The 19,333-nt window shown below is 42.3% G+C and overlaps 1 protein-coding gene across 1 annotated transcript in view; it reads right to left on the bottom strand.

Moving 5' to 3' along the window:
• Window positions 1-19,333, bottom strand: part of MAP2K4 (mitogen-activated protein kinase kinase 4) — a 139,978-nt gene that overhangs the window by 96,381 nt on the left and 24,264 nt on the right. Inside the window, exon 2 of the mRNA XM_043583150.1 lies at window positions 5,257-5,359. Within this exon, the coding sequence (XP_043439085.1) occupies window positions 5,257-5,359 (103 nt within the window). The remainder of the gene's footprint in view (window positions 1-5,256; window positions 5,360-19,333) is intronic.

Below are 19,333 nucleotides of genomic sequence, written 5' to 3'. Positions count from 1 at the left end.
CTCGAAGGACGCACAAGAAAAGTACAATTTAAAAAAAAGGAAATAAACGATGAAGAAACTGAGAGATTCCAGCAAATTTCTGAAGGTCTGAAAGCAGACACAAATGTGCAGACAAAGCAAAACTAATCACCTCTAAACGAAGGGACTCTAGTTTCAAAGACATCGGTCAATTGTAGTACAGGACCTTGTTTAGATCCTGCTTCAAAGTATTTTTTTAAAAAAATGATGAAGTAATTCACTTACATGATGATATTAAAGATTTATTCTACTGGATGTAATAATGGTATTGTGACTGTGTTTTTATAAAGGAGTCCTTTAGGGCACCTGGGTGGCTCAGTCGGTTGAGCGTCCGACTTGGGCTCAGGTCATGATCTCACGGTCTGTGAGTTCGAGCCCCGTGTCGGGCTCTGTGCTGACAGCTCGGAGCCTGGAGCCTGGAGCCTGCTTTGGATTCTGTGTCTCCCTCTCTGTCCCTTTCCCACTTGTGCTCTCTCTCAAAAATAATTAAAAACATTGCAAAAGAATTTTTAAAAAAAGAAGTACATCTTGAAATACTTATAGATAGAATAACATCTGAGGTTTGGTTAAAAATAAGGAAGGTGGAGAAATAGATAAAAACAGTATTGGCCACATTAACCACTAAAACTTCTATGTATTTGTCATACAGATAAATACATACAGATTCATCTATAACTCTCTACTTCTGGATATGCTTGTAACTTTCCATAATAAGGGGTTAAAAAAAAAAAACAGTAATAGGGGCGCCTGGCTGGCTCAGTCAGTAGAGTGTGCAACCCTTGATCTCAGGGCTGTGAGTTTGAGCCCCATGTTTCAGATTACTGAAAAGTAAAATCTTAAAAAAAGAAGAAGGAGAAGGAGAAGGAGAAGGAGAAGGAGAAGGAGAAGAAGAAGAAGAAGAAGAAGAAGAAGACGACGACGACTTTCCTTGTGGGGGAGGAACAGTAATAGAGAAAACTACCACTTGTAACACATTGGGAGGGAAACACTCAGCAGAGAGGAGAAATAAACAATAGTCCCAAAAGAATCATAGAGAGGATCCAAAGTTGGAAGGTACGAATGCCTAGAAGCAGAAAAGTTCATTAAAATTCTTTCTGTAAGAAAGGTCCAGTTGGTTCCTCCTTTTCTCTCTACCTCCCCCCACCCCCCCAAATGGGAAGAGAGCATGTCTTTAAAGAAAATAAACATGCTATCTGAGGAGAAAAAGGCCTCTAATGGTGAATGTTGGCTCTACTCACTCTGGCATCTGAATATTCCTGGCCTGACAGCCAGTTCTCAGACCATTCACAGAATACTCACCTGTATCAGAGCGACCCATCAGCCTTCTGATTTCCTCACTCTCAACTATCAGTGGACAACCAAGAAATTACAAGACACATGTAAATAAACTAACACAAAGAAGAAAGACAAAGGAAAATAAAACTGACACCCTGAAGAAATGGATTGCCAAGAGGATAGAAAAGAACATTAAAATTCCAGATAAAGTAGGTGTGCTTGGGTGGCTCAGTCGGTTAAGCGTCCGACTTCGACTCAGGTCATGATCTCGCGGTTTGTGGGTTCGAGCCCCACGTCAGGCTCTGTGCCAACAGTTCCAAGCCTGAAGCCTGCTTCAGATTCTGTGTCTCCTCCTCTCTCTGCCCCTCCCATGCTCATGATCTCTCTCTGTCTCTCAATAATAAATAAATGTTAAAAAAAATTTTTTTTTAATTCCAGATAAATTAAGAATAAGATACTAAAGATGGCTCAGTCGTTTAAGCATCCACCTTTGGGTTAGGTCATGATCTCACGGTTCGTGGGATCGAGCCCCGCATCGGACTCTGTGCTGACAGCTCAGGACCTGAAGCCTGCTTCAGATTCTGTGTCTCCCTCTCTCTGACCGTCCCCCATTCATGTTCTCTCTCTCTCTCTCTCTCTCTCTCTCAAAAATAAATAAAACATTAAAAAAAAAAAAAGAGTAAGATACTAAGAAGAAGCCACAATCCACTCATGGAAATTAAAATCAAATGCCAAAATAGAAAAATTCATAGAAGGATCAGTAAATAAGGGAAATCTAGGATACAGAAAAAGAAAACAAAAAGATAAAAAACACATGAAAGAAAAATCAAAGACCCAGGAAATTCAAAAGGTCCAACACCCAAACAACAGGAGACTAGGAAATACATGAAGGAATTGATCGAAACAAAAGCAGAAATTTTCTCAGAAACAGATACCTGAACTAAATAAAATGGTTCCTCCATGCACAGAAAGATGATCCAGACCTAGATAGATCTTCATATAACTATAGAACAGCAAGAATAAAGGAAAAAAATGCTAAAAGTTTCCAGTGATAGAACTAGGTAATCTACAAGTAACATCCGTGCTATAATTAAACAGACTACACACAGTCCCCAAAACTTATCTGTACTTACACTCACCAGAATGTCATTCTCCCTTCTCTGCCCATCTTTCAAAACCCAATTCAAATCTTGCTTCTTTGTGAAAGGTTTCACCAAGTTGTTTATCCGAAAGTGATCTTATCTCCCCTCCTGCACCATTCATTTGACATTCAATCTGTATTACTTTATGCCTCATTTCTTGAATCTCTACAGCCAACTGTTATTTCTTAAAATTTTATTTGAACTGTTGGTTCCCAGAAAATAAGGACACAGTTTTAAAATTTTAAATCTTACATGCCAGATGGACGTTAGAGCTACATCTCTCAACTTCATTAGTTGCTTATACTTCACCTTATCTTTTCCTAAATTCAAGAGCAAGTTTTCTATTTAGATCTATAACTAAAGTTAAAGGGGAAAAAAAAGAGTTCAAGCAAATTTTCGAAGGAGGTAACACATATAAATGGCACAGAGGTAGCGTTTTCAAATCCCCACACTGCAAGTAACCAACAGTGGTTCTTTAGTGCCCGATGGTGCACAACCCAGAGAAAGAGCACAGAAGGATCCCCTTATGGAAGGGTGTAGGGAGTCAGAAGACAAAAGCTGCCCCACATACTGCAACAATGGTCTTAAGGGGCGCCTGGGTGGCTCCGTCGGTTAAGGGGCCGACTTCGGCTCAGGTCATGATCTTGCGGTTGGTGAGTTCGAGCCCCGCGTCCGGCTCTGTGATGACAGCTCAGAGCCTGGAGCCTGCTTCGGATCCCATGCGTCCCTCTCTCTGTGCCCCTCCCTCTGCTCACATGCTTTCTCTCTCTCTTTTGCAAAACAATAAATAACAGGTTGAAACGATGGTCTTTGACCAATATCAATGCTAGTAGTTTCACCTGTTCCTCATCCACATAATAACAGACCAGCGCAGTAAGAAAATTAAAACAAGGTCTGGGTGTAAAATGTTTACACCCCAGAACCAAAATCTTAAGATTCTATCGTAAAATAGAATAAACACTTCTGATTTACAGAATAAGAATGCTTATTACCATGTCCTCTCAAAGTTTTAACACCTGCTGGGACGAGACAAGGGATAAGAAACCTAGCTGGTTATAAGGATATTATAAAGTGGTAGGTTTAAATAAAAAAATGATGGACCCAAATTTTGGAAGAAAGCTTTTTTTTCACCCTGTTTACTGTTCACACACACACACACACACGAGATTTTGTCCATGAATTCCCGAATACATGAAACTCGCAAAGGATGAGAGTACAAGTATGTAAATGTTTTTGCAGTTCTAAATGTAAGTCAGGGTGTTTTTCTGTGTGTCCAAGGGGGCTTTGAAAAAAAGGAGGGGGAGGGGGAGGACCTGTCAAGTTGGGCGATTGCTATATATCCTCTTTTGCAGACTTCAACTACGTAGTTCAGCTAGCAACCAAGGTAATAGAAATGGACCATGTTCAAGAATTAGTTTTGTACTAGCTTTCACCAGAAATTCTAGGAAATGAGGAAGGAGGTTCTTTTAAAAATGTTTCCTTGCTGCCAGAGTTCTGACTAATTAAGAGGTACTAAGAGTTTCCTTCCTCAATATAACCCCCACTTGATGTTTTCGAGGAGGTAAAAAGGCTGGGACGCTAAACTGAGCTCTGACAAGAAATCTCGTTAGGGACACCAGTCTAATAAAATTAGCAGACCTATTCCCAGTCAAATGAACTGCTGTCACTCTAGTTTTCATTGGTTTAAAGACACAGGTGAAAACCTAAGAACGAACACACACACACACACACACACACAGAGCCCCCTTCTATACTCTGATGGTTTAAAAATAACAAAGTAGTTTTTAGCATTCCTATTTCAAGACACTCTACCTCCTACCAGTTCGTTACTGTTTGCAAACACGATGCCTGCCAGACATCAAAAGGAAAGAAAGTAGCCATAAATGTGCTTTTTTGGGAAGTATGAATCAATTTGTAGTCTAACAAGGTTTGAATAAAAATTGTCAAGGAATGATTAAAAACTGCAGATACTATATTCTGACTGCTTTTTAAACCATACCTTCTGCCATTTGCTTGCTTTATCGTTCTCAATCCCGGAACTAGGAAAAATTAATTTTATGAACGTGAGTATGAATGTGAAGCCACTGGCTTGGACCCTCCATACTCATGATAGGCCTTGGGGGGTAAAAGGGAGAGGCATCATTATTTAATACATCACTTCACTTCGATTCAAAGGTGTCTGTAAATATTATTCTGGAGGTATTTTAAATTAACAGATGTTTCTAATACACTCGGTGACTTTCAGTGATGCTAAAATATCATTTTTACATTTTAATAAAAATATTTAGGGAAAAATATATATGTAGGGAACAAATTTTAAAAATATTCACTGACACCTGTACGCTGACAGGCACACATTCTTTCAATTTACTGTGACATGAAAATCTTATAGGAATTTAGTTCATCATAATAAAATAGAATGGGACTCTATTTTGTCACCCAGTAAGCAGGGACGATTTGTACAGATCTAGAGGCGAGAGTTATGTTTCCTAAGTACCACTTACAATTTAAATGGAAATCCAGAGGGAAAGGTCTAAACGATAGTCTCAGTTCAGAAAGAGAAAAATGGTGACGATCTCAAGGTATCTGGATCTTCAGCTCTTTTTTCCCTTCAAGTTTAAACTTTAACAAGGAAAATTATGCGTATCTACTTCAGACTACAGAATCAATAATTTTCTACTTAAGTTCAAATAGTAGTATTTCAAATGGCCCATAAAATAATGAAAATACCAACCCCTCAACTTGGGAAAATTCATAAAATACAGTAACGTTAAAACCTTTGCTTGAGCTGAGCCTTTTAGTTGATTACCAGAATACTCACATGTGTGGGTTTTGAACTCCTGTAGGATTGGGATTCAGAGTAAACCTTGCTGTAGATTTGAAAGGTGGATTTGCAAAATTCAACTTCAGTGCTTTGCGTTTACCTAAGAAATAACAAATAAAAAGTAAAAGTTTCAAGCACTATAAAAGAGATACCACTCTGAGGGCATAAGAAATTCATACCAAAAACCAGAAAAATGTGTTTTAACATACAGTTAATATAATATTTTGAAAGGGAACAAAGAATTTCTCAGAATTAAGAAACAGTAAATAAAAATGACCTAAAGTTGTTACTAACTACAAATCATCCGTTATGCTTCAATACAATAGAAAACAACGTTCAGTGTTTCAAGTTTATATTGTTCAGAGACGCTAACACTTTTGCAAATGAAAATACCACTACAAAAATCATTTACCTCAGCAAATATATTGAAAAATACTAAAGTATTACCACCTTTCCAGGGTTACACTTCGATGCCATAGTTTAATTGGTTTTCCCTCAAACATAGCATAAATAACCGAGCGAAGAATCTCAAGCATTCTGCAACCATTACAAGCTAAAAAAAACATCATGGCATGGTCAACTTCAAGTTCAATACACTGGTATTTCAAATAATTATTTATCTGGAGCCATTTCTTTGGGGTTAGGGAAAGGGGAGGTAAGGTACCAATGTTTTACATTATGCCAACAAAACAGGTCCAGTATAGAAAAGCCAAAAATTTCAGAAAGATAAAGAAGAGAAAAATACACAGAGTATTATTTATATACCTACAGAATATATGAGTTTTTAAAAATATATATTATACATAAGTCAGGAAAGATAAAGAAAAATATATATAATATTATGTATACACCTACAGAATATATGGGTTTTTTAAAATATATATTATATATAAGTCCAATTATCCCCAAATAATCATTGTCTCTTGGAAACTATTTTCTGTACATAGACACCCATTTTTTTTTTCTCTACCATTAAAATCAGACCACAATATGTTTTGTAACATGCTATACTCACTGACCATATTCCTCTCTATGTCAATAAAGCTTACAAGATCATTTCTCTGGGATTCTACCGAATGGATACTCTGTAACAAAGTCAGGTTTGTTAAGCATTTGCAACACATCTTAGCTTCCCAAAGATACTAAGGATACTTTTTCCAGCATACACACCTCCTGGTTTGTTATGCATGTATCTACCTTCTCAAACAACTCGTCTACAATCCAAACCCTTTCCCACCCCTTCAGAAGATGTATGGGTTCAGAAGATGTATGAAGGGGCTCCATCTACTCAGCCTGGTGTTTCTGATGACAGTTGTAAGTTTCAGGGTGCCACACTAGCCGGACGGGACTGCAGGACAAGAGCAGAGAGCTCCTGGCCGTGGCTCCTGGATCAACTCTGGGAGACGGGCTTTACTACAGGATAATGTGAATTCCCAAGAAGCCCAGACACATCATTTTCAGAAGTAAGCATGGGGGGCGCCTAGGTGGCTCAGTCAGTTGAGCGTCCGACTTCGGCTCAGGTCATGAACTCAGTCTGTGAGTTCGAGCCCTGCATTGGGCTCTGTGCTGATGGCTCAGAGCCTGGAGCCTGCTTCGGATTCTGGGTCTCCCTCTCTCTCTGACCCTCCCGCACTCATGCTCTGTCTCTCTGTCTCTCTGTCTCTCTGTCTCTCTCTCTGTCTCTCTCTCTCTGTCAAAAATAAATAAAACATTAAAAAAAAAAAAAAGAAGAAGTAAGCATGGTACAACATGAATTTTCCACGTAACTTGCCCATTCAGGTGCCAAACATTTATTTTAAATTCCGTTTCATTTGAAAGCCAGTAGAGAAGGGGTTCTCTATAATTGCAAAAGGTTCTCTATGAAAATCGGCAGGTTTGGCCGTATTAAAAAGCAAATTCCGTATATTACAAAAAAAAAAAAACTTAAAAAATTTTAAGGGAAATCTGGGGAAAATCCTTGCAATACAAAACAGGAAACTCTAAATAGACATAAAGACATCACACAAGTCAAGAAAAATAGAAAAATTGGCAAGGGTATGAAAAAGTAAAGTTTTGCTCAGTAAAGCAAAACTGAGAACAAATTATGAAAGGCACTCACTAACACCAAGAACAGTTAAAAATTTTGTTCACGTGAAACTGGCAAAACTTAGGTCTCGTTTATATATACACCTATTTTGGGGCGCCTGGGTGGCGCAGTCGGTTAAGCGTCCGACTTCAGCCAGGTCACGATCTCGCGGTCCGTGAGTTCGAGCCCCGCGTCAGGCTCTGGGCTGATGGCTCGGAGCCTGGAGCCTGTTTCCGATTCTGTGTCTCCCTCTCTCTCTGCCCCTCCCCCGTTCATGCTCTGTCTCCTTCTGTCCCAAAAATAAATAAACGTTGAAAAAAAAAATTATATATACACCTATTTTTTCCCCCAATGATAATGGGTTAACGTGACCAGGTAAAAGAATCACTAGTATCACACATTGCTGGTAAAAAAAGTAAATTGATAGAATTGTTTCTGATGAAATGTTCAGCAACATATAAGAAAAAGTCTCTAATGAACAGGCTCTTTTACTTCTTGGAAATCTGTCTTTAGGAATTATCTAAAGGCAGAGGGCTATCCCCGGGCCGTGAAACCTAACGGAATTTGGTCTGCTGGATTTTGAAACTGCTTGGGACTGCCGTTTCCTTTTTTCCTTCAGTGTCCTCCCATTTTGAATGGGTATCTCTAGAAATGTGATCCGATGCCTGACAAGGTCACCTGTCTTCTTGCTTCTAGGTTCGCGGACGGAGAGGAATCTTGTGTCACTATGGATCATACTCTGCCTCACCCATACCTGATTTGGATGATTCTGATGAGACTGGGGGTTGATGAACTGGTGGTGTCTGGATAAGATCTGCATTCGAGCTGATGCTGTGACCTAAGGCTCTGGGGGAAGCCGGAGCACCAAGAGTATCGTCCACACACGAAGAAGATGTAAATATTTGGGGGCCACAGGTGGACTGCAGTGAAAATGGAGGCCTTCAAAGATGTCAGGTCCATGGGATGCCTGGGGGACCCGGTCGGTTAATCGTCCGACTTCAGCTCAGGTCATGATTTCGCGGTTCATGGGTTCGAACCCCGCGTCGGGCTCTGCGCTGGCAGCTAGGAGCCTGGAGCCCGTTCCTGATTCTGTGTCTCCCTCTCTCTCTCTGCCCCTCCCCACCTCTCTCTCTCTCTCTCTCAAAATTAAACATTGAAAGAAGAATTAAAAAACAAACAAACAAAAAGACACCCGGTCCTAATCAATCCCTGGAACCTATGAATGTTACTTTATAGAACAGAGTTTTAGGAATTTAAATTAAGCTCTGGGGGCACCTGGGTGGCTCAGTCAGTTAAGCTCAGGTCATGATCTCACCGTTTGTGAGTTCGAGCCCCACATCAGGATCCACACTGGCAGTGCAGAGCCTGCTTGGGATTCTCTCTCTCTCTCTCCTTCACTCTCTGCCCTTCCCCAGATCACAAAGTAAATAAACTTTAAGAAAATAAAAGAAATGAAGTTCTGAATGAGCTCAACGCCTACCAACCCCCCAAATCAAAAGCTGAACACCACGTGTCATGTGGTTGTGTCTGGAACCACCCTATAGGGTGAAAAACCGAAAACACACTAAGATCAAATTCAGGACAATAACAGAACAAAGAATCATTGTGAAAACCATCCCGAGGAAAACACCGAAACTGGCCCTTTCTTCCAAAGCTCAGTTTGAGGGGACAGCAGCTAACCTTTGCAGGCAGACAAAATATATTACTACGATGAAAACTTAAACTGTTCTCTTGAAAGTAAATATTTACACACACACACACACACACACACACACACACATCCTTCCTCAGCACTGCTTTCACACTTGAGCAAAAATAAACCGGGGTCTTGAAGGCCATTTCCCGCAGAAATGAACAAGCAAGCACACAAACATCACACAACGTGACTTACACAGGTTAGGTCTGAACACACGCCATACTTCACCACATCTGCAACTGTCTTGAACACTGTCCAACCACATGTTCTGATTGTCCACCAACAAAATACGCTAAATAATTCTATAAAAGTTCACAGCCTCTCTAAGCGGAGGTGATGACTCAGGGCCTAGAACCGGTGCCAGGGGGTGTAGGGGAAGATCGAGTTGCATGGGCTGGTCCTGCAGGGCTCCCACTCTCCAAAGGCTGACCATTTGGAGATGAACTCACAGGGCAGTTTTGAGGAGGAGAAGGACAGTCCCAGAAAGACAGTCACAGACGAGACGTGGGGAGAGGCAGAAAGGAGCAGAGCAGTTTTGACGATACTTCAGAGAGGCCATCTCTGTGGACATGAACGTTGTTTCCCCCAGCATTTCTGTTTTTCCCCCCATTCACTTTCTCTAAGTAAGAACCTTTACTATGACTGGTCCTTATCTTCTCTTTCTCACCCCAAAAACCTAAATCCTAAAGGCAGCCCGTCACTATGCCAGTTATTTTTGGTGACAAAACTACACGCAAATACGACATTAGAGCCACAGGGATTTTTTTTTTTTTTTTCAAAAGCCTGCAACTTCTACAGGGAGTAAAGGGAGTAAGGAAGGAAGTTTTCCTACAAATGGCCTGTGGAGATTTTTAGAAGCTAACAGAGATTAAGTTATTTGTACAGCAGGCTTTAAACTAGTTGATCAAGAAAGATTATAAACTTGTGATTCTAATTCTCCCTTTGGGGAGACTGTCACCAAATAATCCCCATCCCTAACCAGTCAGAGATAAACAGAGCCTCCCCTTTATCTACAGCAGAAAACAGCCATTGATCAAACATCTTAAAGTATTCACAGGGAAGGAGTCTCCTGCGAGCGAAGACGGTCTTTGTGTACCTAAAAACTAAGTTCAGTGCGGCTGATAACAGAAAATGCTCTCAAATGCGTATTAGATGGGTCTGAGAACAAATTTCACACGGATTGCCCCAGACAACCCCGGTGTGGGTCAAATTGGCTAGAATAAATTCTTGCCATCTGTAACCAAGAACCCTGACTGTTAAGGACAACAGTGTGTGCCCTCGTCCCATCATCATACTTCCAAGGCACTGCTCTGCCCCTCAGGGTAATACTGCCCAACTTTTCTCATGCCGGCTCATACAGGAAATGAGGACACCTGCTTGGCACACCGGGAAGACCAGAATCTCCGCCAGCCCACAGGCCGACCCAGGTGGCTCACAGCCTCATGTCCCACTCAGGCTCGCCAAGGACTGGGGATCGACCTCTCTGCACCACCCTTTGAAGGTCTGGTTTCAAAGCTCTGCCTCAAACGACCTCTCCACATCGACATCCAACTTCTTCCTCACGCTTCTCATGAAAGACACAGTCCCAAGGATGGGATCTTCAAGAACATTCCAAGCTATGATTCTGAAGAACAAGGATTTGTCCACTGATATCCATACTCAGTAAGGCCTAGGAATGTGTTTGGCTTGTATTCTGACCACAGAGCAACTCACAGAATTTTGAAGGTGGAAGGAAGATATCTTTCAACTTTGCTTGGCCTTAAGCAAGAAGACAAAGGAGCCATCCCTGAATATTGTACTCCACCAATTTCTCAAGTGATGCAAACCCTTAACATCACTTTCCACAATCGGCTAAGCTGGCCCATAGTTGAGTTTAACCTTGGTCAAAAATTCTATCCGAGAGCAGCCAAGAGTCTACCAGTCAACTATGCAAGATGACCAGTCTTTGCAATCTAGGTCACCAAAACATCCTTCCCCGACCTTCCACGGATGAGGAAAAAGTATTTCCTAACACTATTTCTATTTCCAAAACGTCAGAACCAGCCTGTCCTCAGAGAGACACTATGTCTACATGGGGTCCACCCTGTTGCTCTCTCCCATCCTTCTCAAGCCTGTTCCCATAATCAAATTGTGAGCAATTTTGTCCTAAATGTTTAACTAGCTTAATTTATCTTTGAATTCTACAAATCACCTGTAATAGGTAACTACGACAAAATAACAGTGCAACAAATATTTGTTGAATTCAAATTATTAATTTTTTTTTATCAACATTCCACTAACCTCTCATACAACCTAGAGGGGTTATTTTCTTTTATTCGATCATAGGAAAGCAAGATTCTGTTCCTCTGATTCAGAATCAGAGAACCAGAATCTTCCCACCCAACCTGTAAGAATGGAGACCATCTCTAAAATACGGCAGTCAATCTACGTACCTTCGACACGTGATTTCACCAAATTTGAAATAGTAACAGCAAAACCTCCCATTGTTGGTGGCAATAAAGATCACTGAAGGATCCAGCGATGCATCTAGAAGTTAGCTTTTTTGCTGTAATATTAATGCATCACTTCAGGTTATATGGTAGATTGTTATCAAAATAGCCACCAGTGAATCACCTCTTTAGAATGTGACTATTCCCTGCCTCTCTAATCAGGCTGGATTTCAGACTCGCTGGGACCCCAAGAACACAGCAGAAAGGTTTGTTGTAGGACTTCCAAAGTTAAGCCTTAGGAGGCCCCACAGCATCCACTTTCACCCTCTTGGAAAGTGACCAAGTCTAAACGTGAAGCGGCCCAAGTAGCATCCTTGATGATGGAAATCGACATGCACAAGGTCCAGAGGGCCCAGTCATCCCCACTGAGCTTAGTCTCTACCCACAGACCTACTAGCTGAATACAGACACATAACAGAGCTCAGGTTAAACCACCAGGACCACCACCCGACTACCAAACAGAATCACAAAAACGTCACAGTTACTCTTTAAAGCCACTACTCAGAAGCCAAAGGAGCTAGGTAGGAATAAAAAATAAAAAAATAATAAAAAAAAAAAAAACAGTAAGAATCAGTCTCTCTTAAGATCTTAAGAACCCCCACTGCCACCACTAGGGATTTCCCAGAACCTAGCAGAGGAAAAAGCGAGAACTGAAACTATGATGTACAAATCAGCTCACAAAACACCTTCAAAAACATGAGCGATTGACCTACAAGTACCCAGAGCATCCCGCGAGGGGACGGAGGGGTGAGGACCACCTGAAATTCTCATTTCTCCCTTGGCTCCAACTCTTCATACCTCATTTCCAAACGGAGTATCCGGAGTAACTCGTTCAATTATCTGTAATCGCTGGCTATAAAATGAGGAACACACAGTTCCAACTACACAACTTCATGTTTGAGTAATTTCAGAAACGAGAAAATAAAATGGTAAACAAGGACTTACTCTCGTTTCCTTTTCTACCTAAATTACTACAGTGATGAGGGCCCTAACTTCTTTGATAAGCTCAAGAGAAGGGCAGGACACGAAGGATGTTAGACTCGGAACTGTCCGTTATGTCCCAGTCTTGCAATCTCCAGCAATCTGAGCACTGAATGAGTCACTGTCGGCTAATACCATACCGCGCCTCTCCTCCTCCAGCCCTGGGTACGTAAGAGTGAACGAGTTCCAAAAATTTACAAAATCTCACTTAGAACTCTGAACTCCCATCGATATCACAAAACACGGTTATTCATCCATACAGCTAAGCGGTTTGGAAGGTGGCTTGTTCTGGGTAGAAGAGATAAACAAATATATGCCAACAGGGCCTTCTGGCACAGTTCAACACTTTTGTGTGGAAGGTGGATTTGGGCGAAGTCCAACGTAGTAATTCACACGGCCATAGGTAGAGAAATATCACGGCTATACACAAGCTATTGTGCCAGGCAGTATAGACAAAAAGACCGATAAGGCAGCTGGCTGGCTGACCTACCCACAAAGACTGCTTTGTTTCTCACCTTAGCAAAATTAAAAAGGAATGTGGTGGGAGGGGGCTAAAAGGCAGACTAGGGGAGAAAATTACTTCTGCGAGACGCTAAATGATTATCACTGAGATACTGATAAAGATGACACAGGGCTATTTCCGCGGTCAAGCAATTTACACATCTGTAAAATCAAGACAAAAACAGTCCCTGACTGTTTTCACTGCTCTGGTGACGCTGCAGGGAGGATTCATATACCTTAAAAATACAATGGCTGGTGAAGAGTAACGATGAAAAAACGGCAACTAACTGTGAGATTAGTCAGAAGTACTGAAACCCAATTGAAAAGTTGATTAAATTATTAAATTCTCTAAAAAAGAAAAAAACTGGGAAAAATTGATACCTTTTAAAAATTTTTTCCTTAATGTTTATTTAGTTTTGACAGAGAGAGAAAGAGCATGAGCAGGGGAGGGGCAGAGAGAGAGGGAGACACAGAATCCGAAGCAGGCTCCAGGCTCCGAGCTGTCAGCACAGAGCCCGACGCGGGGCTCAAGCTCCTGAACTGTGAGATCATGACCCAAGCCGAAGTCGGACGCTTAAATGACTGAGCCACCCAGGCACCCCTTGTCTGATACCTTTTAAACCAAAAAAACGTATGAGCAACAAGAAAGAAACGCGACTGGCTCTGTAGATTCCTTTTAACTACGGTGCCAATAAAAGTCCCTGTTCTTACCCACAGCCAGCATCCCAGTGGTGCTCAACCAGAAACTAGGAAAACCAGTGGTAAAGCCCGTCTACCTAGTCTTGGAGTTCAGCTCTTCCACTTACTGGCTATGCACTCTCAGGCAGGTGACGTCATCTCTCCGCCACAGGCCCATTCCTGCCAAATGGGGTTGATATCACCTTCCTCAGAGGGGGGCTGGCAGGAGGAAAGGAGTCACTGTGTAGGTCAGGGTCAGCCAACCATCACTCATTGTTTCCCACCTTGTATTATCTGCTGTGTGTAGGTTTACAGTGGCAAGGTCCTGAACCAGGGTGGGTGGGAGGCCACTAACACCAGTGCCTCCTCAACATTAAGCGTCTTCCTCATCTGATAAGCTCGGGCCTCAGAGGCTCTGTTGCCAAAGAAAGAACCGAAACGATTCACTCTCTACCTTGCCAACCTCAGGCAGATGATTCACGGACCTCTCCTGGGGTAGACAGATTTTTTTTTTAAACCTGTAATATCGAGAACTCTGCTATTTCTCTATCGGTGCCTAGAGGGGTACTGCTCTGACACAATGGCATAACAATTTCTAGCAGATTCTATGGACTCCAGGCAAAGGCAAAAGAAGCGTTTTAGTTTCTATAGACTACATTTTACTATGAGACCTTATTTGGTTAACAAAAGTCTTCAGGGAGAGTGTAAAGGCTGAAAAGCCCCCAACTTGCTCCCAAAGCTGATCAACCAACAATTAAAAAAAAAAAAATGTTTTTAAATTTTTTTTTTCAACGTTTTTATTTATTTTTGGGACAGAGAGAGACAGAGCATGAACAGGGGAGGGGCAGAGAGAGAGGGAGACACAGAATCGGAAACAGGCCCCAGGCTCCGAGCCATCAGCCCAGAGCCCGACGCGGGGCTCGAACTCACGGACCGTGAGATCGTGACCTGGCTGAAGTTGGACGCTCAACCGACTGCGCCACCCAGGCGCCCCCAAAAAAAAAATGTTTTTAGCTCATTTTCTATCACAGTAAAATGGGCAGTTCATCAAGTTTCCTGGAATGAAACAGACAACCTGCCCTAACATCCTTCCAAACCTAACATTAGAGAGACTCGTGATGATTCTTCGTCCCTTGATCCCACTAACCATTAACTCTGACATTGATGACATGAGCCCCTCTAGGGTCACCAGTGATTTTGCCTCAAGTATGCACAATGTCACTATCATGAGTTTCTACGTGCAGCCACACCTTTGAGCTAGCATTTAAGCCAACAACACCTGCTTTGATCAGACTCTGAGCCGGATGTCTCCTACCAACAAACAAATACAATTCCTCAGGCTAAACTGACCAAGTCCTGATTAGCCCAAACTCTTTAAAAATACCAGAGAGACAGCTCATTCAGGATGACCAATGCAGCACAAATGTCAAGGCTTTATTGAAATAAACAGGACTTCAGATACTCATGCAGGTAGAATCAACAGACTGTCCAGCAGAACTTGCTCTGAATTCCCATGGTCCCGAGTGCTCCTGTGAGGTCCGCAGGTTCATTAAGGAGATAAAGAAAACAACTTTGTACCTTGGTACTTTTGTCTAAACTACATAGCCCCAGCTGAAATGACCCACTGTGGGGGCTGGGAGGGTTGGGGTAGATATAAGGGACTGACTGATGGATTTTAGAGCAAATATCCCAGTTAGAAAATAAACAAAGAATATGAACAGGTAATTAACAAAAGGGAGAATACACACAGAATCCAAAACACCATCAAATTCTTCTAGCTATCCACAGAACTAAAATTCAATTTTTGCCTCTAATACCACATGTAAATAAAAGGAATCCCTATGTTAAGTTTTTTAATGTTTATTTATTTTTGAGAAACAGAGAGACAGCGTATGACTGGGAGCGGGGGGAGAGAGAGGGAGACAGAACCCGAAGCAGGCTCCAGGCTCTGAGCTGTCAGCACAGAGCCTGACATGGGGCTCAAAACCCCACGAACTGTGAGATTGTGACCTGAGCCGAAGTCGGACACTTAACCGACTGAGCCACCCAGGCGTTCCAGGAATCCCAATATTAACATTAATAAGAGTATGAAGAAGTGGGCAGTCTTCTCAGAATTTTCCACAGCTGTACTTTCACATCGGTCTGTGGTTATGTGATGTATACCATCCCCACGACACCTTAAGCTCCAGGAGCACAGAAATTCTATTTCTCACCTGCCTCCCTGCCTAGAACTGCACCTGATGCACAGATCCTTAACATCTGTTCAGTAGACAGATGAACAGAGACAAATAAATGAACCAATTACTGCTGTGAATATAAACTGGTCCACTTTCTAGAGGGCAAGATCTTGCAAACATCTCCAAATGTCCTTGATAATTAATGTAGTAAGTCCATTCCTAAGAATTCATTCTCTAGGAAGTTAAAGATTATGCAAAGAAAAGTATTCAGCATCGTGATATTTATGCTAGACTAGATAGAAAAATTACGACACATCCGTAACAGGAATACTACACCACCACCAAAAAAAACAAACAAAACAAACAACAACAACAAAAAAACAGAAACAAAAACAAAACAAAAACAAAACAAAAAACCCACACCATAAAAGACTACTGACATTAGTAAATGTTAGTAATAGTAAGAGATTTTTTTTAATCAAGGAATAAGTAATGTGTCTAATAAATTATTTCAGCAAAGCATATGTGCATATGATAAATTTATAATACACACACAGGTCTTTCTCCAAAAGTATGACTGGTGATTACTTCCAGGTGCTAGAATTATGGGACATTTTTTTCTACTTTGCTGTGTTTCCGGTTTTCTACACTAAGTATTTGTTGTTTCTGTTTCACTTATAATCTCCTTGCTACTCACACCCAAGCTTTCTAAAAGAGACCAATCTGTTCTCTAAACCCAAATTTACTGAGGCCTAGAGAACAAGTAAAATGTCCTTAAAAACACAAATCTAGGGGCGCCTGGGTGGCGCAGTCGGTTAAGCGTCCGACTTCAGCCAGGTCACGATCTCGCGGTCCGGGAGTTCGAGCCCCGCGTCGGGCTCTGGGCTGATGGCTCGGAGCCTGGAGCCTGTTTCCGATTCTGTGTCTCCCTCTCTCTCTGCCCCTCCCCCGTTCATGCTCTGTCTCTCTCTGTCCCAAAAATAAATAAAAAACGTTGAAAAAAAAAAAAAGACATTATTGACAAAACTTTAAAAAAAAAAAAAAACCCAAATCTAGGCACTTTCATATATATATCTGCTAATCCAACTTGAACATTTCCATACCCCTAAAATCTTGTAATATTTCACACATGATATCTTTTGAGATTTTTTTTAAGGTGTATGTACCAGCTAAGTTCAATAATATTTTAATCCCCCCCAAGAAACAGGAAAAGCTTATTCAACACAGCCCCCTCGCCCCAAAAGTCACACTCCACAGATTTGGGAGAAGCACAGCCTCCATGGGAATCTAAGGGTAGAAATTCCAGTTACACACCCACCTTGAGAAGGTTCCGAGTGGACACCCAAAAGGTGGCAGCCATCCCTGCCAGCACGCCTCCACCCCCAGTTTAGGGGAGAAGGGGACGAATGTGTAATAATGCTGGGCTTGTCATTTGTCCCCAGCTGGTTCGGAGCTCTCTTTTATACCATCACCCATCACAATTCTTAACAAGAAAGGTCTAACCTGCTAGGCGCCTGCACTAATTCCATTCACACAGCATTACTGCCCTTAGGGCGCTGAGAGTTCTGGCCAGGAAGGGGGGAGGTTTACAGCACAGCAGGTCAGTACATAGACATAAGGGACTTCCTGATGGATTTGAGAGCAAACACCCCAATTAGAAAATAAACACAGACTAGGAACAGGTAATGCACAAAGAGAGAGTACGCATAGAATAAAAAAAGAAAAGAAACCCATCAAATTCTTCTAGTTACTCTAGGTACTCAGCACCCTGTCCAGGTGCTCAGACATTTTAAATCCACGTCATGCCTAAAACTCACCCAAATCCACAGCGCATTTATGTTAAGCCTTAAATCTTCCAACACATCAACAAGGGGTCCCACAGAGACAAGTAAGACACAAATGCTGTGTTGATCAAATCCAACAAAACTTGCCATTCAGAATGGTCAGTGAGCCTTTCTTCTCCGATGGGTAGGCCATGTGGCAACCTCTGCCTCCCAGTCAGACCCCTCCACACTCTACTTAAGTTCCTCATCAGCTCCCCAAAGTCTCAAGTTACTATGTTACCACGCACCAGTAGTGAGCTATTAGGATTTCTGAAAAATCACCCACATAACGAACTCCCACTTTTTGGTAGCATCCTTCTAGTGGGACAGGGCACCTACTACACAAACTTGTGAAAACTGGGTCAAGAAAAGCCACAAGGCTTGCTCCGGTTTTCATCAACATCCCAGAGCCCACACAAGTGGCCTCCAGCCCACCTCACTGTCCAGGCAGAGGCAACGCATCGCACGGCAGATGTTCTCAGAACCGGCTCGCTCGAACTCTAACAAGGAACCAAGGTGCCCGCCGGTCTTAGGTCGCATTTATTTTTCCTGCTTGGTCGACCCCACAAGATCCTAACGACACCATTTTAACTTCCCGCCACCCATAAATGAAATAAGGACACTAACCATATTGTCTAATGATGCCGTCAGTATCGTTTCAATCAGTGCTTCAAACCTTTCTCGTATGTGCCACGAAGTGAAGGAAAGAGCGCGCGAGCAACCCAGCGAAGGAAACACAAGCCTGCTCTTGGCTAAAGGCCACTGACCTGAGCTGCAGCGAGTGGCCCCAGGCCGCAGGCCAAGGCATTCTGTGTTTCAGCTGACAGGTAACTTAGCGGCGCCCAGGTTGAGGAGCTGGCAAAACAGTCCTATCAGACTTCTCCTTGAAGAGTTTACTTAGAGGAATGTCATTAGCCACACAGCAAATATTAGTGTCTTAATATTTTTGTCAAACATTAATGTCTTCCCTCATCTTCCTACAATGCCAGTAAGGATTCCCAGCAGCCATAAACAACTCTTCTAGACCCAATCCTGTATGAATTTCACTAATGAGTAGGTTAGGATAAAGAAAACTGTAAGATACGGGCAATTTAGCATCACAGTGAAGGTACCCGTTTGGTCCTGGGAGATACAGCATATGAATCTTTTTCACAACACAAAATCAACCATCCGTTACCAAAATGACACCGGTACCCATTCTTCTTTCCGGGTAAGTATAGATTAGCCCTCCTAGAAAGCTTACAGATCCAAAGCTCTGGGCCTACTGTGTGCAAGGTAGTTTTGCTATAGTGTCTGTGTTGTCATAAAAAATGTATCTGGTACTGGTCCCAAGTACCTGGCACAGACCTCCTATGACCCTTCCAGTACCCGCCCCCCTCCCCAGTGATAGAAGAGTCTTTCGTTATTCGTAACAAGCCCCTTTCAACCAAACCAGAGATTGTGCTAATGAGGGGACAGAGGAGAGGGCCTCTCCCACAGGCACTACACACACGTGATTTCAGGATGGGATGCTGGTCTCCAGAGAAACCAACCTGGCGAAGAGGAGGGCTACAACTTTTAGCTCCACCCCCTAGCTTCCGTGGAGGGGAGAAGGGCTGGAGACCGAGTTCCATCACCCAATGGCCAATGATCTGATCAACTGCGCCTATGTAATGAAACGCCCA

Source organism: Prionailurus bengalensis, chromosome E1, assembly GCF_016509475.1.
Source record: "Prionailurus bengalensis isolate Pbe53 chromosome E1, Fcat_Pben_1.1_paternal_pri, whole genome shotgun sequence".
In the NCBI taxonomy this organism is placed as follows: domain Eukaryota; kingdom Metazoa; phylum Chordata; class Mammalia; order Carnivora; family Felidae; genus Prionailurus; species Prionailurus bengalensis.
This window is presented reverse-complemented; position numbering and strand designations above follow the sequence as displayed.